Source organism: Corvus moneduloides, chromosome 26, assembly GCF_009650955.1.
Source record: "Corvus moneduloides isolate bCorMon1 chromosome 26, bCorMon1.pri, whole genome shotgun sequence".
Taxonomy (NCBI): Eukaryota; Metazoa; Chordata; class Aves; order Passeriformes; family Corvidae; genus Corvus; species Corvus moneduloides.
Genome location: NC_045501.1, coordinates 526,458 through 549,216, shown reverse-complemented (window position 1 = coordinate 549,216; position 22,759 = coordinate 526,458). Strand labels below are relative to the sequence as shown.

The 22,759-nt window shown below is 56.3% G+C and overlaps 2 protein-coding genes across 28 annotated transcripts in view; one reads left to right on the top strand and one right to left on the bottom strand.

Annotated features, from left to right (window-relative positions):
* The window catches only part of MAPT (microtubule associated protein tau), a 43,174-nt gene extending 29,508 nt beyond the window's left edge, over nucleotides 1-13,666 (top strand). For 8 of the 24 annotated variants that reach the window (XM_032134450.1, XM_032134445.1, XM_032134449.1 and 5 more), the window contains 8 exons: nucleotides 630-735; nucleotides 1,254-1,304; nucleotides 1,721-1,986; nucleotides 4,729-4,821; nucleotides 4,969-5,061; nucleotides 8,345-8,426; nucleotides 8,580-8,692; nucleotides 10,700-13,666. In XM_032134450.1, coding sequence (XP_031990341.1) covers nucleotides 630-735; nucleotides 1,254-1,304; nucleotides 1,721-1,986; nucleotides 4,729-4,821; nucleotides 4,969-5,061; nucleotides 8,345-8,426; nucleotides 8,580-8,692; nucleotides 10,700-10,915 — 1,020 coding nt within the window. In that variant the 3' untranslated portion in view covers nucleotides 10,916-13,666. Of the gene's footprint in view, nucleotides 1-629; nucleotides 736-1,253; nucleotides 1,305-1,720; nucleotides 1,987-4,728; nucleotides 4,822-4,968; nucleotides 5,062-8,344; nucleotides 8,427-8,579; nucleotides 8,693-10,198; nucleotides 10,332-10,699 lie in introns of all 24 variants that reach the window. The other 16 variants (XM_032134448.1, XM_032134462.1, XM_032134461.1 and 13 more) reach the window with 9 other exon arrangements.
* A 526-nt stretch (nucleotides 13,667-14,192) lies between these two features.
* The window catches only part of KANSL1 (KAT8 regulatory NSL complex subunit 1), an 81,006-nt gene continuing 72,439 nt past the window's right edge, over nucleotides 14,193-22,759 (bottom strand). For 2 of the 4 annotated variants that reach the window (XM_032134437.1, XM_032134438.1), the window contains exons 8-15: nucleotides 21,089-21,271; nucleotides 20,597-20,755; nucleotides 20,137-20,288; nucleotides 18,586-18,704; nucleotides 17,959-18,016; nucleotides 17,491-17,603; nucleotides 16,423-16,669; nucleotides 14,193-16,109 (exon numbers count right to left, since the gene is read on the bottom strand). In XM_032134437.1, coding sequence (XP_031990328.1) covers nucleotides 15,819-16,109; nucleotides 16,423-16,669; nucleotides 17,491-17,603; nucleotides 17,959-18,016; nucleotides 18,586-18,704; nucleotides 20,137-20,288; nucleotides 20,597-20,755; nucleotides 21,089-21,271 — 1,322 coding nt within the window. In that variant the 3' untranslated portion in view covers nucleotides 14,193-15,818. The remainder of the gene's footprint in view (nucleotides 16,110-16,422; nucleotides 16,670-17,490; nucleotides 17,604-17,958; nucleotides 18,017-18,585; nucleotides 18,705-20,136; nucleotides 20,289-20,596; nucleotides 20,756-21,088; nucleotides 21,272-22,759) is intronic. The other 2 variants (XM_032134439.1, XM_032134440.1) reach the window with 2 other exon arrangements.

Sequence of the window (22,759 nt, the reverse complement as noted above, 5' to 3'; positions counted from 1 at the left end):
CAGATGAGTTTGAGCTGTGCCAGAGCTGCAGGTGCTGCACAGGGCAGAGAATGCAGCGCGCCCATGGCTAATCCTGCGGGGGGACAGAACCTCGGAGCTTTTTCCCTTTGTGGCATTCAGTCACATAAATACACCCGTGACGAGGGAAAGCACAGGGAGTGCAGCTCACAGAACCATGGAATCCTGGAATGGTTTGGGTCAGAAACGACCTTAAATCTCATCCAGTCCCTCCCCTGCCTTGGGCAGGGACACCTCCCACTGTCCCAGGCTGCTCCAAGCCGTGTCCAGCCTGGCCTTGGACACTGCCAGAGATGGGGCAGCCACAGCTGCTCTGGGCACCCTGTGCCAGTCACAGATGCTGGGATTAGTTTATCTTCTGTACAAAATTTTAGCAGAACAGGGGAAACCAAAGGCTGAAATTTAAAGAACAGAGGTGTGGCTGAAGCAGGTGTGAGCGTGCAGTGAATGGTGCAGCTGAAGCCAGGGGCTCACCTGGGAAAGGTCACAGCTGCTCCAGCAGCCCAGGCCTGGGGGATGGGACAGGAGGTGTGAACGGGCACATTCCAGGTGTGGGGAATCCCAGGGGAGGAGGTGGGAGGGTCTCACGCTCTGGTATGCTGTGTCCCCAGGCGAAGACGGGCACGGCACGCACGGGGCAGGCGCAGAGGAACTCCACCAACGCCACCCGCATCCCGGCCAAGACCCCCACGGCCCCCAAGACCCCTCCCAGCTCCGGTAGGTGACGGTGGGAGCTGCGTGCTGGTGTCTGGGTGGTGCTGCTGGGCAGTTCCAGGGGGTTGATGACCAAACTCAGCCCTCTCCTGGGGCTGGGGTGCAGAGCCAGGGGTGACCCCTCTGAATCGAGCCTTCCCAGGTGCTGCTCAATCCCCTCTGTTCATACAGTCACCAGTGTGTAGGAGACGACAGTTGCTTTATCCTGTGGGATTTCCTCAAATTTGGAAGATTTAGGCAGCTCCGTTTTTTTAATCCATCTACTCGTTTTCTCTCTGACAATATTTCACAAAGAGCAGGGGCAAGAGGATCAATTCTTCGATTACAGGAATGGAGATTAGCCCATTATGCTCAGAGAAGAAAACCCCAGAAAGCATCAGGCATTGTGAATTTCCATTAAAGTGGTGCATTTCACTGGATATATACATATATTTCATACTTAACCAGCACTGCATAAAACCTTAAATCAATTAATTTTCCAGCTTTATTATGTTTAAGTATCTTTCTCATTCACTAAACAGGCAGAAAGGAGCAGAAAAAAACACCTCCTGCAGCAGCAAAGACTGAGAAAGGTGATGTTTAAGGGTCTTCTTTTCTTCTTTCATTTCCTTTTCAAACTGGGGACAGTGCTAAGCTGCTCAGCGATCAGCTTTAGTTAATTACAGAAAATAATTTTGTGGAAGTGCTTCCAAATTTCTAATAGAAAAGTGGTTCTGAGTGTCTTTTGTCTGTAATTCATCATGCCGTGCTTGGGTGGGGAGTCTTACTGATGATCCAGGCAATGGAGACCATCTTCCTTCTGGGATATTAGGAAATTGCCTTTAAATTGCAGTTTTCCCTTCAAAATGGAGTAGAAGAAAGTGCAGCCACCACCCTCCCCCTGCACTGGGAGTAGTGGGTGGGCTCTGGGACGAGGCAGAGCAGCCCCCACGGGCAGCAGGGAGCAGGGAAGGGTTCTGACCCGTGCTGTCCTGTCTGCAAACCCCAGGTGAGCAGCCAAAGTCTGGAGACAGAAGCGGTTACAGCAGTCCCGGCTCCCCCGGGACTCCAGGCAGCCGTTCCCGCACCCCCTCTCTGCCCACCCCACCAGCCAGGGAGCCCAAGAAGGTGGCAGTGGTTCGCACCCCACCGAAATCTCCCGCCTCTGCCAAGACCCGCGTCCAGCCGTCGGCCGCGCCCATGCCCGACCTGAAAAACGTCAAGTCCAAAATTGGCTCCACTGATAACCTCAAGCACCAGCCTGGAGGTGGCAAGGTAAACACGGACTCTGCTTCCCAGGGGCCTGTCTGTGGGGACAGCGGGTGCTGGGTGCTCCATCCGGGATGGGAAAACCTCCCTGGAGCAGCAGCAGCCCGGCCATGGGCAGGGCTCCAGCCCGACTCTGGTGTATTGGAAAGGCTTTGGGTTGGATGCTTGGCCGGGAGTGCCTTGCCTGGCTTAGTGCAGCTCAGCTGTCCCATGGAGAGCTTGTGGTGTGGGTCTCATGGAGCGGCTGCCAGGGGAGTGACATCCCCTGGTGGTGTCCAGGCAGGGACAGCAGGTTGTGACCTGCAGCTCTGAGGAGTGGCAGGATCAGGGCTGTGTTTCCAAATCCCACACTGTGCCTGGAGCAGTTCTTCCAGCACTGCAGGAGAGGAAAGGATGGTCTGTCTCCTCCTTCTGAGGGTCTCAGGCTCGGACCCCACGTTTTTCCAGACACTGGGATTTTGGATCCAGCTCTGTTGACAAAGGTCTCGGGTTGTGTTGTGCCATCAGGCACTGTCTGGCTGCACGGTGCAGGGTGGCATGGCCAGAGCTGGTGGCGCTTCTTTCAACCGTGTTGCACTCCCAGAAAAGTTGTTTCATGAGCAGCAAAGTGACCTCTGGGCTCCAAGTGCTTGGGAGTGAGGGTCTTGGTTAAATTCTGCAAGCCTGGCAGGGGACACTGCCTGTCCTGGGGTGACAATGCCTGGCTCCAGACTCTGCAGAGCCACAACAAGCGTTCCCTGAGTGCTGTGCATGGCATTTTGTGTGAGCAGGTACCTCAGTGGCTCTGAATGTTCCCCTTTGGCATGGGGGGAGGCTTTGAGCTGGCTCCTCTGCATCCTCTGAAATGGCAGCCTGCTTTTCCATGGCCTTTCCAGGCGTTTTCCACCGTGGCTGGCAATTTACTGGCTTTGTGCCACAATCCAGGGGGGCTCTGGAGCCTGGGCAGGGCTCTTGGTCATGAGACAGCAGCACATGAGCACAGTGTCCTTTTTGGGGGGCTCAGCCCTCCTGCCCACTTAGCACAAGACACAGGTTTTTCTTCCCACCCCCACAAACCCTGTTCTCCAGGGATTTTAGAAGGAACCCTTGTTTACTGGAAAACAGTTAAATTATTTGCTTGTTCTTTTTAATCCAGCTTTTACAGTTTGTTTTTTTTCCCTTTCTGCTTCTCTGTTGTTGTTGTTGTTACTGAAAGAGTAAGAACAGCTGAATTTCGGACAATTCCTTGCTCTTTGCAGGGGAGAATGGCTGGATGCTCTGCTGGGGGTTCTGTAGGACATGAGGCTGCTCTCAGCAGAATGGTTGCAGCTGGAGCAGAAGGGGCTGATCCCACACGTTTGATTTTAGGCTGGTCAGAAATGGGTTTGGAGCCTGCCCTCCGTGGAGATTCCAGACCCCCAGCCCAGGGAAGCAAAGGAATGTGAGGCACACACGCCAGGAGCCAGCCAGGCCCCATCTCTGCCAGTGTTCCTGCATGGCCTGGGCACTCCTGTTGTCGCTGGATCACCGAGTGCTGCTCTGGCAAAGCCTGGTGTGGCAGAGCTGGGTCCCAATTTGTGAGATTAGTGGATGTGAAGTTGGAAAATCCTGCTGGAAGCACATGCCAGCCGTGATGCTTCTCAGGCTGGAGAGCCAGGGCATAGCAGGGAGCTCTCCTGGCAGCAGCAGGCCGGGATTGGAGTGCTGGGGTGGAGGCGAGGTGCCTGCTCAGCCCTGGGCATGGTGCTGCCCGGGAGTGTCTGTGCCCAGGGATGTGGCACCGCTGGCCGCTCTCACAGGGCTGTGCTTCACACAGGCTCAGACCTGTGGGTTTTTACCTGCATTTACACCTGTGGGGGTTGTAAAGCCACTCCAGGGTGTGTAGGGAAGGAGCAGGGGTTGTCTTCACCCTTGGGCTGTCTGGAAGAGCTGCTCCCATGCCCGAGGTCCCTTCCTACACAACCAGTGGGGAAAACAAGCCCCGAGTGGCACCAGCATCATTAGCACAGAAATCCGTGCGTGGAGGGAAGGCTTCGGGGCTGGAGGCTGTGGTTAGCAGGGTGAGTGGTTCCCATGGGGCCCCAGCCCTTCCTGGCCTCGCTCCCACCGGGAATGGTGGGAATGTGCCACAGAACTGGGATGGGGCTGCATCCCTGGCCTGGGGCTGCATTCCTGGCAGCCTTGGCTTTCTCTTGGTAGCTGTGGAGGAAATGTGAGCCCTGTGCAGGGCAGAGCTCGGTGTCCTCTCCCAGTGCTGGACATGCAGCTCCTGCTCCCCAGCCTGGCCAGTGGCACCTGTTTGCCAAAGGCCAGGTGTGCCTGGCCCGGAAGGGGACTGTGGTGCCTGGCATGGGAGCTGGAGCTGGGCATGATTTTTCTGTCAGCTCCACCCCTCCTCCTCCCGCTGGCTCTGCAGGCCGAGTCTCGGAGCCCTGGAGGAGTCTGCGAGCCCTGGTGCCTCTCAGCAGTGCCTTCCTGCGTGTTTGCTGCCCAACGAGTTCCCCGTTCTGTGCAGTGGAAGGAACCAGGCTGAGCTGGCTTTCTGGCTGGTGTTTGTGGCCTGAGACCCAGGGCTGCATCACCAGCCAGGCCTGTTCAGTCTCTCCATCTTCACTTTCCAGCCCAGGAGCAGACAAATCTGTGCAGCAAGCCAGAGATTCTCCTTTTCACTCCTGGCCCTGGAAGGCAGGTTCCTGGTTTAGGGATATAACACATGGTCAAGCTGCAGATGGTCACGTTGTTTCTCACGCTCTTTTCTGGCTACTAAAGGTGCAGATAATTAATAAGAAGCTGGACTTTAGCAGCGTTCAATCCAAGTGTGGCTCAAAGGATAATATCAAACACATCCCGGGCGGAGGCAGTGTGAGTACCTTCACACTTTCAATGCTCTATAATAGTTCTTTTGATAAGTGGCATGTTGTGTACACTAAACTGCCAATGCTATCTGCAGCGACCCTGCCATCAGATAGCTATTGGTGACGTGCAATGACTCTTTTCTGGCTACTAAAGGTGCAGATAATTAATAAGAAGCTGGACTTTAGCAGCGTTCAATCCAGGTGTGGCTCAAAGGATAATATCAAACACATCCCGGGCGGAGGCAGTGTGAGTACCTTCACACTTTGAATGCACTGTAATAATCCTGATTTTAGTGGCATGTTGTTACACTAATCACCAATGCTATCTGCAGCCACCCTGCTGTCACATAGCCATTGGGGATGTGCTGTCATTTAACCCCATTAACCCAAAGGATGACCCCTAACAAGTCCTGGACATGCCTGACATGGACAGAACTAACTGCCCCGTGTCCAAACCACATCTGTAACAAAACATCCCAGTAACTCCAGGGTTTTGCACTGCCTGGAAGGTGAAAGCCTCCTTGTCTGTGGGATGGGGCCTCTGGCACACAGTGACGCAGGAGATGGGTAGATTTATGAGCAGACCCAGTCCTCGTTGCTTAATGTGCTGCTAAATTGGACATGATCCTGCCCAACATGTGAGCCTGCAGGTTCCTGCCCATTCCCATCAGGCAAGTATGATCCATGCAAATACTAAGTTTCTCCTTGCTAACGAATGTGTCCAGCAGCGCCCACGGAGGCTGAGCCTGAAGTACTGTTGAGTTAATTGATTTGAACGCTGGCATTTCCAGCTGTTCCCACATAAATACCAGACTCGGCTTTCAGTTACTGTGCCAGAAACCTGGAGAAACTCCACGGAGGTTGGTGGATTTACAGCTGGAGACAGTTTGGGTCCAGGAAAGATGATGGGCCAAGGAAGGCACATCCCTGACACCCCAGACAGTGTGACTGGGATTTGTGGGTCTGAGATGTTCCCCATGGATTTTCCTTGGACTGTTTTTGATCTCTGTGGATGCCTTCCCTAAGAAACTGAACCTTGCAGAAGGCTTGGCAGGTGAACACAGGGACACAGCTGGGTTTGCAGCCTCTGGCTTAAATTTGGTGTCACTGTGCAGTTATTTCAGAGGAGGCCAGAGGAGCTGCTTTGCAGAGCTCAGACCCCTGTGAAGCAGTTCCATGGTTGTCCCTTTTCCCCACTCTGGGGTCCTGCACTGCCTGGGCTGCCCAGGGTGCGGTGGACCAGGAGTTAGTCCTCCGTGCTGTGGCGGGTGCTGAGCTCATCCCTTCCTCCACGGAGAGCTCACACCGTGGGTGTTGGCAGCTGCAGTGGGTTAAGAATTACCTGGATTTTCGTCTGGGGGTTGTGATCCCTCCCCAGGTCCTGCCAGAACTGAAAACCCCATGACCTCTGCCTGTGGGAGCTCTTGGAGCAAAGCCTGGCAGGGGCAGAGTGGCTGCACAGGCTGTCCCAGGGGCTGGGCTGGGCCCTGGGGCTCCCGTGCGAGAGGGGCAACAAGAGACCCCAGGGCTTTGATGGCCATTGGGACTTGACCCCCCACAACACTGTCAGCAGGGACCCCTGCCCAGTCATCACTGCTTGCAGAGGGAACTGTCCCTCCCTGGGGCTGGTACCTGGATTTTTAAGCCCACTGACCAGGTGATGCCTCAGGTAAAAGTTGGCACTGCTGATGCTGAGGGGTGGGATCCCCAGGTCTCTGGCACTGGTTTCCCAGGCAAACAACTCTGTTCCCCTTTTCCTTTCTTGCTAAAATGGGGAGGATCCTTCTCTGCTCCCTAGCGGGATGGGAAGGGATGACAGAGTCCTGTCTGTCAAAAAAGGGACTGGAATGAGAGCAGAAAGCTCCAGTTGCTGACTGCTTGCACTGGAAACAGGAGGACTTTCAGTCCCAAGTCTCAGCGGTGCCTGAATTGCTCGTAGACCCTTCAGGGTCACAGCTGGGATTAGAGAGGCACCAGCTGCCCTTTTTGGGCATTTCCTACTTTCCAACCAAATCCGGCTCCTCTCCTGCCCGGTGCATTAAATGTGTGATCTTTCCCAGCGCTGTCTCCACGTCTGTGTCCACGGTGTCCCAGACCCTGAGGGGTTGCTTTTCTCCCTCTCTGTCTCCTGTCAAATGTGCCTTTTGGTCTGTGTGAGCATCGGAGACAAGGCAGGTCAGCAGGGCTCTGTGCGTGGGACGGAGCCTCTGCTGCTTTTCCTGGCTCCACGATGGGCTGTGGGCTGTTCCTCAGGGCTGCGACAGTCACAGTCCATCACTGGGGGTGACGGGGCCAGCGTGACAACTGAAGGATGCACCTTCCCCTGGGGCTTTTGGGTCAGCCCCGGGCGCACAGGTGGGGAGCAGAGGCTGCGCTGGACCCTTGGTGCTGGTCTGGGGCTGCTGGGAGGAGGCAGCTCCTCTGCACAGGTCCCTGTGGTGCTGGCACATCCTCTGAGGCTGGTGAGAGCGTCGCACCCGCTGTGGTGCTCGGGGAAACACGGAGAGCAGCGGATGCTCCCCGGGAAATCCAGGCTGTCCCCAGAGCCAGAACCAACCTCGAGGTGTTGATGGTCCCATTTCTCCTGCACAGCCCCACTAACTCCAGCAACAGCTGACCCACACCCGGTGTGAGTCCCAAACCAGGGTCCAGGGGAACCTGTGGGGTTCTGGGGATGTTTTTTCCTCCCCTTGTCTCCTGTTCCTGCTCTAGCTGCCGTGTGTGTGCCGTGGTCCGAGGGTCCTCTCCTGGTGTGTAGCTGCTAACGTAGCTCTGCAGAGCCCCTGTTGATGTCCCTGTGTGTGTGTGTCCCGTGTCCCCGGTGTCCGTGCGCAAGAGGCCACCGGCCCCACGCGGTCTGGGGACGGGGGGGATCCGTGGAATTGCTGGAGCCCACGTTCAGAGACATCATGGGCAAAACACATCAAAACAGAGCTTAAATACCATGAAATGCTGTTGTGGTTCAATATTTTATAACTGCCATTTTAATTTCTATGATGTGAACGCCAGATATTTAGACTTTGCTTTGCTTTTTTTTTTTAACCCTTATTTCCGTTACAGCATTTTTCAGAAATGCGTATTTTGGTCACTCTTTTAAAAGTTCTGTGCACATTGATCATTTCTGTTCTTTCAGTTTTTGTGGACATAAGCTTTATGTTTTACACCAGAAAAGGTATTTATTTTTTATGTTTTCTCTCTGGTATATCTCCTCCTTTTGGATGATGTGTATGCGAATCTTAATTAATTACCACTCCACTTTCTCTCTCACTTGAGCACTTTAAAATTGCCTCTACTCCCCCCTCTGTGGAGAGGTGATCTCGTGCATGCTGACATGTTAAGAGGCTACTGCACACGGGCATTAATGATCTCCCATTTCTGATGACGGTTTCTTTGGTGTCATTAATCCTCCTGGGGTTTGAGCTGTCCTTTCCCTCCAGTCCAGCTCAGGTGCCGCTGTGTGTTGTGCTCCCCCTCTCCACCTGCCCGTGCTGGCCACCAGCTCATCCCCTTTCCCTCTCTCCTATGGACAGGTGCAAATCGTTTACAAACCAGTCGACCTGAGCCATGTGACATCCAAATGTGGTTCCCTGGGCAACATCCATCACAAGCCAGGTACCCCTTGGGCTGTGCTGGCCCTGGGAGCTCACGGCGGGTGTGGAGAGGGGCAGGGGGTGAGGGGAGGCAGTGACTGGAGCATCCCAGTGAGCCCTGGAGTGCTGGGTGCTGTTCCCAGCTCCTGACCCACCTCCCACTCTTCTCTTGCAGGTGGTGGCCAGGTGGAGGTGAAATCTGAGAAACTGGACTTCAAAGATAAGGTGCAGTCGAAAATCGGGTCCCTAGATAACATCAGCCACGTCCCTGGAGGAGGCAATAAAAAGGTGAAGGGGCCTTGGGGACAGGCGTGTCCTGCCGGGGCTGTGAGCGGGAGGGGTCGGGCCTCGGGCAGGGTCCTGCTTGGGGCTCAGGGGAGTTTGCTGAGCAGAGCTGGCACTGCTGCCAGGATCTCTGCGTCCCTCCGGGCCTGTGGCCACCCAAATGAGTGCAAGTGTCAGCCTCTCCTGTGGTTTCCTGCTCTTTCTGCTGTCTCTGAAGTTTGTGTCTCAAACCCTTCCCATGACCAAGTGTCGCCATCAAGTCCTGTGCTGTGTTGCTGCTGTGACACAGAGCTGGCAGCTGGGGAGCTGCAGAGGTGTTGGATCCCCAGTGAAAGTGAAGCATTAAAGGCTCAGCTTTATTTAGCACAGGTGACTTTGCAGCAAGCTGGCCCTTCAGAAGGTGATTTCTCCTTCCTGACCGAGGGCTCTGTGAAGGGAGGGGAGTGTTTGGGGGGATTTCAATTGAAAGACAAAAGGCACTCGGGTCAGGGAAACACTGAGCTTGGGCTGAGCTGTTCCCACTGAGGCTTTGATGGTGACTTCAGCGAGCCTTAGTCAAGTAAAACAGCTCCGCAGCCGGGCTTCAAGGCCACCAAGTCCCCAGCAGGCAGGGGGTGAGGACATGAGGTAAGCACAGAGCTGAGACTGCAGCCTGGCGACACGCAGGGTTCAGCTTCCCCAGGGAAAGCAGTTTTTATCTTGCTTGTTTTTCCAGCACTTTTGTCTCAATGGGAGGGGAAGGTTCTGTTTCAGCTCCTGTATTTTGGCACTTTGTTCTTGGCCACGTGTTCTCTGTGCAGCTCCAGCTCTCACCTCCAGCTGGCCTCTGACTGCGGGACCGCTTGACTTCCTTACCCTTCTCTCTGCCACGCATCAGCCTCTCCTGTGCTTCACTGAGCCCTTTGCCATCGGTTTTGTGATTCCAGTGATGGCTCTGTCACATCCTGACACATTCACTGGGCCATAGTTTGAAGGACTTGCCTTTTGCAGGGGAGTTTATCTGCAAGGCTGCGACCCACCAGTGGCATCACCACCTCAGCCTTCCAGCCTGGTGGCTGCCCGTCCCCTGCCCAAACCCACACCTGGAGGAGGTTGTGGGTGTAACTGAGTCCAGGTGCAGCTCTGCTGTCCCTTTCCCGTGTCCCCAAGCCCCCTCCTTGCTCTGTGACACACAGATGCATGTTTGGACTCACAGTCTACAGCTCCTGAAGCTGAACTCTGGTTCCTGTGCTGGGTCTGCCATGGGGAGCCGAGTGCTCCGTGCTCTGCCCAGGTCCCTGTGCTCTCCCTTGCTGTTCCTGGAGTTTTCCTCCCTGGCTCCAAAGGCAGCCACTCTTCTTTCTATGAGTCAGTGAATGGCCCTGTTTTTCAGATCTTTTTCTCCCCAGTTTTCTATTTCTTTTCTATTTTTTGTCTTTTTCCTTCTGGCTGACATTTCTTGGATCATGGTTTTTGTTGCTGATGCATTTTTTGCCCCCCACTACCCTGGGTGGGTTTCTTCACCTGTAGAGAGAGAAAGGCAAGGAAGACAAGACGTGGACCCCAAGCCCAGACCCTGCTGGGCTCCAGGCCCTGGTGCTGGAGCCGCTCACCCCCACGGAGAGCCAGCCCCCAGCCTTGCACTTGGCTGGGGAGGGCACCTGTAAGTAGCAAACCAGATCCAGTTCACCAGGAGAGGGGTTTGGCTCCTGGGAGCAGCTCCGTGGGCTAAGGGGAAGCTTCGTGTGCCACGTCCCCACATAATCTCTGCCAGGGGAGTGGGAGCAGCCCAGGTTGTGCCCTCTGCGTTCTGGGACCCGGGACCTCACCTGGGGAGGATTTGGCAGCATCCAGATGCTCCGGTCCTGCTGTCCCCTCTGGTGCTTGGGACGTGCCCAAGGACTGGGGGCACTGGTTCACTGCTCTGAGCTTTCCTCCCACCTCTCAGCGGCCGTGCTCGAGTGGACGCCTGGCAGGTCCCGCCCGTCTCCCCGGCCATGCCCCCCCTGACCGCCCTCCTCTCCCTCACAGATTGAGACTCACAAGCTGACCTTCCGCGAGAACGCCAAAGCCAAGACCGACCACGGCGCCGAAATCGTCTACAAGTCCCCGACCATCTCCGGAGATGCCTCCCCGCGCCGCCTTAGCAACGTCTCCTCCACCGGCAGCATCAACCTGGTGGACTCCCCCCAGCTGGCCACGCTAGCCGACGAGGTGTCCGCCTCGCTGGCCAAGCAGGGCTTGTGATCGCGGCACGGCGGCCACCAGGAGAGAAGACAAGGAAAGGAAAGGAAAAAAAAAAGAAAAGAAACAAAAATAATAATCTGGCCTTCTTCCTCTGTTCCTTTTACAGCTGCTTCCCCGTCCCTAACTGGTTAATGATTTAACCTGCTTTTACTGTTCATTCAGCTCTAGCTCCAGGACTTCAAAATCAGTGACACTATGAGGTACAAAACCTCCTCTCCCCCTGCTCCTCAGAGCGCACAGCCCATCCCTGTCCCCGCGCTCCCCCCACTCCTGCCGCGTCCCTCGCTGTCCCAGCCCCGCCCGGGGCCACCCGGGAAGGCGGGGAGGGGGCCCGAGGGGCGGCTACAGCACGGCGCTGTCCCGAGCACCCCACACCAGCACAGGGCAGCGGGTGGCCCTCCTGGGAAGGGGCTGTGACCTTGCCCAGCTCGTGCCCTGCCGCTGGCCGGGCTGGCCCACGGGCCGGACGCGTCCTGGGTGCGCAGCCGGGGCTGCGGGGAGATGCCCTCCCTCCCCGCGTTAAATTTGCCTGCTGATTTGGAAGAAACCTTTTGTTTTTATCTCCGAAAGCCGAGATGTGTATGAAGATAACGGCCAGGTACCCCCTAACCCGCTCTCAGCTCCGGCAGCTGGAGTTCAGGCGACGCCGGGTGCCCGCTCCGAGGGGCCCCGGACGGCCGATCCCTGTCCGTGGCTGTGCTGGAACCGCTGAGTGGATGAGTAGAGGCTTTTCCCCATTCCTTTGGCAGCCCCTCGTGTCGTAGAGTAGATTTGTCTGTATATGCTTGGACCGTGCCAGGGTGATTGTTTTCATAAACGAGCATGTGTTTAAAAAATAAATGCTGTAAGTAGTTTTGAGCTGCCCCGCGCCGGCTCTGCCGCAGCCCAGCCGGGGGCCCGGGGAGCTCGGCCAGCTCCGGGTCGTGGCCAGCCCGGCGCCCGGAGGAGCCCGGTGCCGCATGTCTGCCGGGCGGGGGGCCGGGGCTGCGCCGGGGCTCCCCGGGGCCGGGCACCTCCCAGCGCCCTGGCAGCGTGGATGAGGGGCACTCACAGCTCCAGTGCTGCGATGGCTCCTGGATTTGGGTGCAGCTTGTGACATTTTTGGGTTGTTCTTTTTCTTTCCCTGCAAGGTCAGCTCAGCGATGGCGGAGGTGGCAGCTCCATGGCTCTGCTGTGCCGGTGGCAGCGGTGAGACCCTGGGAGGACGCAGGGGAGGCGGCAGCAGCTCCCCCAGCCCGGGGCCAGCAGCTGCTGCCTGGCACTGACCCCCCTTTCCGGGTGCTCCCCGGGTTTGAGGTGGCAGCGTCTCACCCCTCACAGCACTGACCACCCCCAGCACCACTCGGAGACAGGAGCCAGTCGAGTTCTTTCTTTGGCTGCTTTTGTTCCTGTGGCTCCCTGGGGAGCACGAGGGGGTCCTGTGGCTGTCCCCGCCTGCCCCTTCCCTCTACAACCAAAGAGGCTGAGATGCCACCAGTGAAGCTCCATGTGTGTCCTCCTGCCCTGTCTCCCCCAGAGGCCCCAGCCGAGCTCTGGGGGTGGAGCTGGGGGTGGGAGGGCAGAGGGGGGGCCCGGTGGGGCCGCAGACCCTGCAGCGCCAGGCTGTGCCACAGGGAAAGCCGTGCTTTCCCAGCAGGGGCCCAATTCCTGGTCTGACAGGGCTGGGGGGGATCAGGGCCTCTGGTTGTCCTTGGGGTGGTGGCTGGGTGCCACCAAGGCTGTCAGAGCAGCTGTTCCTGGGCAGAGCAGCAATTCCTGCCACGACAGGACCTGCTCCCATCCTGCGGGGGCTGTGAGCCCACCCGTCACCCCCTGTCCCTCTGTGGGGCTGGGCTACCGCAGGCCTGGCTGTGGATGGGGATGGTTTGGGGGGGGAGGGGGGGGGTCCAACCCTTCTCTCTGCAGCCCCAGGAGCTGCTTTACTGCTGGGGAGAGGCTGGTCCAGCACACCACCGTGTCCAGCTTGTCACTCGCTCTGTTCACTTGACTCCATGATTGTAAGACTCTGTGCTCCGCCCCTGACTCTGTAGCGCTGTAGGAGCCGCCGCGGTTTTTGTCCTCTGTAGAACAAGTGGGAGAACCCTCAAAGCATCACCTTTACCCCTTTAGGGCTGCAGGACAGGGTAGCTAAGCTCACCCATCCTGTGGCACCCCTGTCCCCTCCAAGCAGCCCGAGGGACACCAGCACCCAGGGCCAGGACATCCTTCGCTTGCGCCGAGCTCCAGTGAGCAGCCCCTTCCTGCTGTGAGTGTCCTCAGCCCCATCTGCCGTCTCCTCCCAGGAGCTGTGGGGTCCCAGGACAGCCCTTTCCATCCACCATGTCACCCACTGTCCCCTCCAGCAGCCCGAGCCACGTCCCCAGCCCCGACCCTGCATTCAGACCCAGGCCTGAGGGTCCCCGTGAGCAGCTGGACAGCCTGACCCCAGCTTTTCCTTTACTCCACACACATCTTGGGTCTGAAAGGGGTTAAAGCCGGCACTGATTAAAAAAAAAAAAAAAAAAAAAAATCGTATTTCTGCACTCCAAAAGATTCTGCGTGTTAGCGAAGGTCCGGTGCCAGCCTGTGTGGTGTTGGCAGCCCCGTGCCCCCCGCGCTGCGCCGGGGAGAGGAGGGAAGGTTTGATCTCAGTGTATCATTCTAGCTTAGCTTCTGTCTGTGGGTGTCCATAGTGTATCGTGTGTTTAACAACTGGTTTACACTGTTGCCGTAAAAGTGAATTTGGAAATAAAGTCATTACTACGATAATGATACCTGGCACCTCTTTTGCATGGGGGGACACAGGGGTGGGGATCCATCCTCTCCGACAGCCATCCCTCGGGGCCACAGGCTCAGCACAGAGGGGGGTGGGGGAGACCCCACCCGGTGGAGCCAGGAAGGACAGAACAGGCCCTGGATGAGAACCAGCAGCACCCCAGAAATGTAAAATAAACCCCAGCCCTGGGGTCGCTGCTCTTGCTGACAGCCACTGCTGGGAAATGATGTCACAGAGGGAAAAAGAGGCCACTGGAACGCAGGAGGGAAGCAGCTGATCTGAGTACACTGAAGGGCCCCTTCCCTGTCCCAGCCCAGCGTTTCACATTCATCAAATGGAATATTACGTTTTAATTTTTTTTTTAATCTTTTCTTCTTTTTTTTTTTTTTATAAGCACATTTGTGCTTTGCCAACAGAATCAAGACATTAACAAAGATCAGCTTCTCGGAAGAAAAGCATTTCTATATAACAAGGACATTACACAGCTCAAAGCAGGAAAAGAAAATATTTACAAAATACAAGGTGGTTTTTTTTGTGTGGTTTTTATAATGCTAAAAGGGTTATTCAGAATTTTCAACCTTATAAATAGAAAAGCACTTCTGCAGAGGGGTATGGTAGCGCCGTTGTTTGTTGGGTTTTTGTTTTAAAGAAACGATGACGGATCCTTTAAACTAGAACAGAACCAAAACCACGAGATCATGTTGAAAATTGTGAAAACCCCGACCATGAAGCAGTTCAGCGACTATTTCTTTACGATTACAAAATGGAAAAAAAAAAAAAGTCCTTTGTATTTTTTTTTTTCCTTTTTTTTGGTGATGTGATTATACATAAGACAGGCACAATGCTAGCAACAGGACAGGGACCAGGAGCCACACCGTCGGGACCGGAAAGCGTTACGGATGGGGACGGTGTGCGGGACCCGGGAGTCACTGCGGGTGCGGAACCGGGCGGGAGGGGATGGGGGAGGAACAACAAACTGGGGTTCAAACTCAAATACCTGTCAGGAGGGGGCACCTTGGGCACCCCAGAAATGGAACGGAACCGACACCGGAGCTGGGACGGTGCGGGAGTGGAGCGAAGCTGTGGTGATGCCACGCGGGATCAGGATGACCCTGAACCCCCGGGAGCCGCCTCCTGCCTCCGTCCTTCCCTCTCTGCTCTCCCCTTGTCTGACACAAACCCACCTGCGGGACCCCCCGGCCCTGGCCTGTCCCGGAGCGGCGGCTCCTTGCTCACGGCTCACCCCGACTGCCCAAGCCTACGGCGAGGGCAGAGCTCCAGCACTGGCCACAGCCCAGTCCCAGCTGGAACAGCCTCACCCCAAAGGGCATCCAAGTGCCCCGGGAATTCTGCTCAAAGAGACTCTTCCCCTCCCTGCCCTCGGAACAAACCAGGTGTGCACCGGGTGCTTCCCAACTCCCACTCCTCCCAGGCGGAGCTGAGTGTGGAGCAGTCACAAGGTCCCTCCTTTCCTCCTGCTGGGAATGCAGCCACAGCCCTCGGCACAGCCACGGCTCCAAACCAGGGGAGAAGGAAGGGGGAGGCGTCCCTGGGGAAGAGGGGGGATTGGGGAGGGGCAGAATCCCCCCTGGGGACACCTGGAACTACAACCTGGGGCAGGAAAATGCAGGAGGGTGGAAGTGCAGGTGGGCACTCTGCAGGTGAGGACAGCCAGACAGTGAAGGTTGCAATCCCAAGACATCACTTTTCACCACTAATTTCACTCCACTAAAACCTTTCAGGGAGGGGGGGAGTGGGTTAAGAGAAAACGACACCCTTTTGTTGGGAAAAACTATCCCCGAAATCTGCTAGTCAGCTAAATCCTGTGCTCTAGTTTTATACACCTAAAGGGGGGAGGAAAGGGGAGGGGGTCTGGTGGGCTGCTCCCCTCCCGAGGCTTCACTCCGCTGGGAGGAATCTGGGGGCTCATTCATGTGACGAGGAAACATGGAGAAGGAAAAAAAAAAAAAGAAAACAAAAGAAAACAAAAAAAAAAAGAAAACAAAAAACAGTTTCTAAACTCCTTAAATTCACTAAAAACTGTGAAAATTCCCGGCAGGATGTTTGAATATCAAACGCAGATTTTGGAAGCTTTAATGCCAAGAGTTAGTTCTGTGTGTTGGTTTGCTCACGTCTCCCCGTGTGTCTCTATCTGTGCGCTGGCCGCAGGACTGCGGAGCAGGAGGAGGAGGAGGAGGAGGAGGAGGAAGAGGAAGAGGAGGAGGAAGAGGAGGAGGAGGGGGGGGCCAGTGGGGTTCGGCTCTTGAGGCTGGCCAGGCTGGGCGAAGCCGAAGTGCCATCGCATTCCCGGGAGGATTTACTGCCCGACGTGCGGCGGGTGCAGCGCGACAACCGGTCCTGGGGGTCGGATTGGTCCTCGCACTCCGTCCGGGGGTCGTAGGAGAGCGGGAAGGTGCGTCGCTCCCAGGGCTGCACAGCCTAGGGGAAGAGAACCGAGTCATGGAAAATGCCTGGAAAAGCTCTCGTGTCCTCGCTCCTCGCATGGATCCGGAGGTCAGAGCTGCTCCTGGTGCAGAACCCCAGCCTCGGGAACAGTGCCCCGAAGCCTCGGCAGATGAGGAGAGGACACGGCAGCTCCACACGGAGCCAACTGCTGGAAACGCTTCCCACTGCCCGTGCGTCCCACCTGGCCCAGCTCCGACGGCACCGCCCACACGCGGGTTCCGAGCTGCCTCCCCACACCAGGGTCACCTGGGGTGCCGCGCCTGCCCCGGCCGCAGCCAGAACCCACCTGCTCGTCCAGGCCGGCCTCGGGCGTGGAGCAACGCGTGTCCTCGCTGGACAGGAGCCGCAGGGAGTCCCGGGACAGGGGGGTCAGGGGGGCACAGAGCAGTTCGGGGCTGATGGGGCTGCGTGGTGAGTGGGTGTGGGACAGCTCCAAGTGGGAGTGGTAGTTGCCCACCTCAGGGGATGCCGGCTGGGGAGTCGAGGGGTTCCCCAGCTGGGGGGTCGTCCGTCCGTCTGTCGATCTGTAGGACCTGAGACAGGGGCAGGTCTGAGAGCCCAGCCATGCTCCCCCACTGCTGCCTGATCCCACCCCAGGATCCTTTTGCCCTGATGGGAACACGAGCAGGGAATGTCACAGCCCAGAGACAAAATCCATCCAGGCCCATCTCTGTCCCTTTTCCACTGTCTGGATGCACCGATGCTGCTCTTCAGCAGCTGGGAGCAGGAGGAAAACAGTGAAACCCTGAGACCTCACATTTCAACCAAGAATTACGGAAGTCTGAGCCTCAACACAGAGTCCAGATAAAAACCCACAGACTACAAGCAGAGTAACATAACCGAGTTCCCAAATCTGTATGCAACTCTCCAAGAAACAGCAAAACATCCCACTCTCCAGGAGCACTGGAAATTGCAATGGAACAGGGAAGGGCAAATCCCTTCTTGTGCAGGTTTATAATGAGATCAACAGCTAGAAACAGTGGGAAGTTTTAGACACCCACTCACAAAGACAGAAAGGGAACTGAGTGTCCAGTGACAGCGTCCCTGATCCTGCAGGAATGATGCCATTGCAGCCCCTGTGTCTTCCCCTGGACTCCCAGGCTGGCACAGCATCTCCCACACTTCTGGAGCAGTAGAAGTGCTTGAGAAAGCAGATGGTGCAGAGTTGTCTGCAGCCAAACTGGGCTGTATCTTCACCCCCACCTAAACAAGACTGTGCCCTGCTCCCACGTGGGCTCCTCAAGCTGGATGGGGCCAAACTTTTCAACACCAGCACCAGCTTTCAACCATTTCTATGAACCACCACCTGCTCCCAGGAGCATCCCAGTGCTGGGAATGGCGAGCAGGGCTGTACCTGCTGCCCCGGCGCTGCGGGGGGACGCTCGTGCTCCAGAGCCACCGTGCCCGCTCCATCTCCTCACACTTCCCGTGCCGAGCAGCGAAGGCCGAATCTGACAAGTCCTCAACCTGCAAAGGGAAGGGCAGAGGGCTTGGTCAGAGCTTTCTGCTATTAAACAACCATCTCTGTACAGTTTTGCCAGCACTAGTTATAGTGAGAATTTTAATGTTTATCACTGAACAGTAGAATGTCCTGAGTTGGAAGGGATCCACAGGCATCATCCAGTCCAACTCCTGGCCCCGCACAGACACCCCAACAGTCCCACCCCTGTGCCTGAGAGCACTGTCCAAACACTCCTGGAGCTCTGGCAGCCCTGTACAGGAACCAACACCAGCTGGTTCCCTGCCTCTGTTCCCTCCACAGACACTGTTCAGTCACCACCAGCCCCATTCTGCATTAACTGGGAAATGAAATCCTTCTTACCTCCTCGTTGTCCTCCTCAGGGTTGGCCTTCAGAGCACTGATGTCAACTTCACGCCAGCTGCAACACAACCACCATGGGCATCACTCAGGGCACAGCCAGAACCAGCTGCCCACGCCCCCCAAACACTGGCTTTTGGGAAAGGGAAATTCCACCCTGCCACGAGGAGCAACACGCTTAGGCTCGGTTTAAAGTACCAGACCTCCCTGGTGGTCTGGTAGCACAGCTGATGCTTCCCAAGGGCAGAGGCTGCAGCATTTCCTCCTCTTCCTCCCACAGGCTCCCTCCTGCCTTGCCCCGCTCTGAAATGGGCCAGGGAAGAGCATGGACGACCAGGAGGAAGACAGAGGGAAACTGGGAAGAGGCAGAACTGCAAGGTTAATCCAGCCCAGGCACCACCTGGGAAACCACCGGGGCCTTTGGCTTAGTCTCCTTTTAAGGAGACAACCAGGACTGACTTTAAACTGAGCAGAGGCTGAGCTGGGCAGTTGGCTGTGATGGCCAAGGGACCCTCAGAGAAAATAATCCCTAACTTAGCCAGTCTCCAGCAATGGTATGATCAGTTTTCCAAACTTTCCCTTCTTCCCAAGGAAGAAGCAGAGCGCATCCCTTCCCTGCTGGGGCAGTACCTGGGGGTGAGGATCTCCTTGTACTGCAGCTTCTCCACGCGGGTCGTGGCAGCCACGGACATGGGGATGACGATGTTGTTTATGTCAAAGGAGCTCTCGCCCCTCCTCCTCCTCGGCTGCTGCAACGGGAAGAACCATGTGAGAAAGGGATGTGGGGTTTGGCACGTGGCAAAGTCATCAGTGGAAGCCACTGACGGAAAGAGGACAAAATGGCCTTGTCTGACCTACGGACACTTCAGAACCAACATCAATTTGCATCAGACTGGAGTTCCCCTACTGCTTGCTCCAAGTCCTCTTCCCAACCCAACATCTACTGCCCCAGCAGCAAGGAAACCCAAATCCCAAGGCGTGGCTGCCCGGAGCAAGGATTGGCCCTTTGGCTGGGGAGCACGCACAGACCCGCAGCTGCCTGGGACGCTTGAACACAGGAGCTCCACCCCTGAGCCCAGAGCGTAGAGCCCAGGGCCTGGAATCCTCTTGCTGGGGGAGGGAAACCTCTTCATCTTGCATTTCTGAATGAGCTTGTGAAAACACAGCAGGAAAAGCAGCAAGAGAAAACCACAATGGGTGTGTGGAGCCAAGGAAAGGCCTCCTCGAGATGCCAGAGCTGCTGATATGAGCTGTCCTCTCCCACAAAACACCAAGCTCACTCAAGCTGAAACACCACTGGGTTCTTCCGACACCCTGATGTCACAGCTGGTGATGGAACAACTGAATTTCACGGAACCCAGTGGGGACCTGTAACCCCATTGCAACAAGCTTGGAGCAGAGGGTTCAAGGAGTCCTGCTCTGTTGCCCCTGGGTCACATCCAGCTCAGGCTGTGGCCCAAACTACCAAATGGGGTGGCCAGACAGAAGCCAAGTTCTTCACTGGGACACCTGTGAACTCAGCAGAACTGTCTGTCATTGAAAGGCTTCTGCTAGCGTGGGCCTGGGAGGATGATGGTGTCTGGTGGAGGAGCTGTGCCATCGCTCTGTCCCGGAGCACAGTGGGAGGGAGTTTCGGTTCTGCTCACTCACACAGCTCATAAAGGTCCCACATCCTGCCATCCTCAAGCATTTTGGGAGTCTGAGTGTGTCTCAAAAGATGGTCTGAGTTCAGTGACTGCTGGAGCTTGTGTACAGGTGGGAGACCTCCACCACCACTGTTGTGCCCTGGCCCTGTGACCCCAAGCCCACTCACAGACCACCGAGGCCGTGAGGGGAGCTGTCCCAGTGGAAGCAGCACTGCTGGGGCCCAGCTCTTCTCCTGGCAGCCCCACAGAGCTTCAGAACCCAAAATCCGGATGTGGAGCAAAGCCAAGGGACTGCTGGGAATGGGAACATTCACCAGCAGTTGCTGAGCTGATGGCGAACCGGGAACTGCAGCTGCCTGGCGGTGCACAGCCAACACATCCAACACCCACCCAGCAACCCCAGCATGAGCTGAACCAACGGGTCCAGCGTGGCAAGAGGAACACTGAGCACTCCCCAGCCCAAAACCTGCTCAAAAGCTGAGCCCCCATGATGGAGCTGAGCCCAGAACCCCTCCAGAAGGCAGCAGATACTCACGGCGGTGCCAGAGGTGCCCTGGGAAGTGGAGCTGGCAGGAGCGGAGCCCTCGGAGGAGGTGGAGAGCTGCCGAGCTATGGGGCTGTGAGGGGTGGGAGCCACAGCTGCTGACAGGTAGCTCGGGCCACTGACGTCCGTGTGATGCTTCAACACTGCATGGGGAGGGCGGGAGAAAATGAACAACAACTTTAGCAAAAAAACCCCAGCCCACCCAAGGGGGTGGTGGCGGCGAGGAAAGGACCATGTGCACCAGAAACGGCCAGTGCTGAGGAGCACTTAGCAGGAAAGAGAAGCACCTTCCGAGGGGGCTGCCCTGGGGAAGAAGCAGTTTAGAGCACACGAGGCATTGCTGCGGTGGCGACTCGGCCCAAAGCAGTGCGTGCCCCCTTCTCTGGGGCAGAGAGGCTGAGGATGCAGCAAAGCCCAAGCTCCCCCCGAGACACTGCCCCTGGGGGCCTACCTTCACTCCTCTCAGATGAGCAGTCTCGCAATCGCTTTTTGTCAAAGGCAGGAGGCTGGGCAGAGCGCTCTGGCGCTCTCTCGGCCTTGGACACGGCCGAAAAATCGTCTAAAGGCGGCCTGTGTGCCTTGTCTGCTTGGGCTTTTTGATGGGAGCGCTCTGAGGAGGGGAACAGAGAAAGAGCTATGAAATGCCTGCTTTCACCTCTCTTTGTGCTGGCACAGGAGGCTTGGGCAGAGTTTTCCAGCTCCACAAATTCTCCACACCATGGGGGTGCTGGGGAGGCGTGCTCAGACCTGTGGCACTGCTGTGGGCATGGCTGACACCGAGCACGAGAAGGTCCTACAAACCTGAGCTGCACCTGCACACACCTCACCTGCAGCCCTGCCATAGCCCTGCCTCACCCCTGGGAGTGGGACTCGAAGGGCATCCTCCTCCTCCTCCTCCTCCTCCTGCTCCTCTCTGACTGACCCGGGCAGGGGCAGCACTTACTGGCCGCGGTGAAGAAGGAGTTGACCAGCTTGTGGCGGTCCTTGCGCGCGGGGTCAGCCAGGCTGGGGGGCACGGGGGCTCTGTGCTTCAGCGACAGCTTTTTGGGAGGTTTAGTTTTCTCGAAGGGTTTGTTCTGCCACTGGGATTTCAACATGCTCTGGAAGTGCAGGCTTGTCGGCACATCTGCAAGGGATACAGAACATGGAATCCACATGAATCATGTAACAAAGAGCTGTGGTCCCATCACCCTGTCCCAGTATTTCCCTCCCAATTTCAGGGACTGGAAAGCCCCAGTGGATCCAGGCAGGCAAACAGGATGGAGCTGGCAGAGCAGGGGCTGGAGCTTGTGGGGACTTGGCTCCCTGGAGAAAGCAAGGACAGCTGCACTCCAAGTACTTTGATGGTTCAAGCTCTAACCCAATCCCTTGCCAAGGAAGGGCTGCCACAGGGTGATGGCAGTTCTTTGGCCATCACTGCTGGTTTGCAGGGACATGTCCCAAAAAGCAGAGAGGGGCCAGGCCAGTCCTTTAGGGATGCTGCCAGCCACTGGAGTGGTCAGACTTTGGGAAAATGGCCTCTGCTTTCTGTTCATCTTTTGCTTTCTCCTCCCAATTCACATACCATCTGTGGAAGGAGGGGACAGGTTGAAAGGAGGGGGAGAACGCCAAGACAAAACGCTGGCAGGAGAAAATGAGTTCTTTGCTGGTTTGGCATTGCCCTGCTGGCAGCAGAGTCCGTGCAGCAAGTGACACCATCCCTCCTCCTCCTGCTCCTCGGGAAGCAGTGCAGGGCTCCCAGGGACCAGCAGATGGCAACCACAGTGAGCCCAGCGTTCATCCTCCCTCCAAGGTTATTACATCATCCAAAAATTCCCAGCGAGAAATCAAACCAACCAGAAAAAAATCCCAGAAAAACCCCACACCACCCTGAAAGGAAGGGGACAAAAGGGGACAAAGCGCTGGCAGGGCACAAGTGCAGGGGTTAAAGGCCTTGCTGGCTGTGTCCTGCTTGCCAGGAGAATAAGTGAATAAATGATCTTTTCCTCCTGCAGTGCCTGGCAGTTTTGCCCTTGGCAAACTGCTCCGGAGATCCCGGCTGGCACCGAGAGCCCGGAGAGACTGGCTCAAAGTGAAAGTCAGCACATGCTCACAGCTCCATCCACCAGGAATCCTCACTGAGCCCCTGCACAGCCACAGCCCAGCAGCATCCTGGATTAATGCTCACAGGCATGGAGACACCTCAGTGCACACCAACAGCACCAGGCACAGCAATTTCCCCACCTGAACAGCTTACCTGGCTTTTCTCTGGGATAGGAATCACCCCCATCCCAAAAATCAACCCTTGTGAACTGCATTAAGCATTACTGAATAAATAAAGTTCACCAGGAGAGGAAAATGGCTCTTTCTGTACAGGTATTTTAAGCTTTACACCAATTAAGTTTTAAACTCCAAGTTTTTTAATCTCATACAGCCAGAAAGGATCTTCTACCCTGTGAGCTGGCTGCAGGGGGCCTAAAAATGAGAAGAATGTGGGGTAATTTTCCTGGTGCCTCTGCTGCAATAGCACCCAACAGGTTGTCTCCCCACCTCCCAGGATATTTGATTTAGCACAGGATCACAAGTGCTGTGAAATCAGGAAAGAAATTCCTGCTTCAGGAGTTCATTAAGTTCC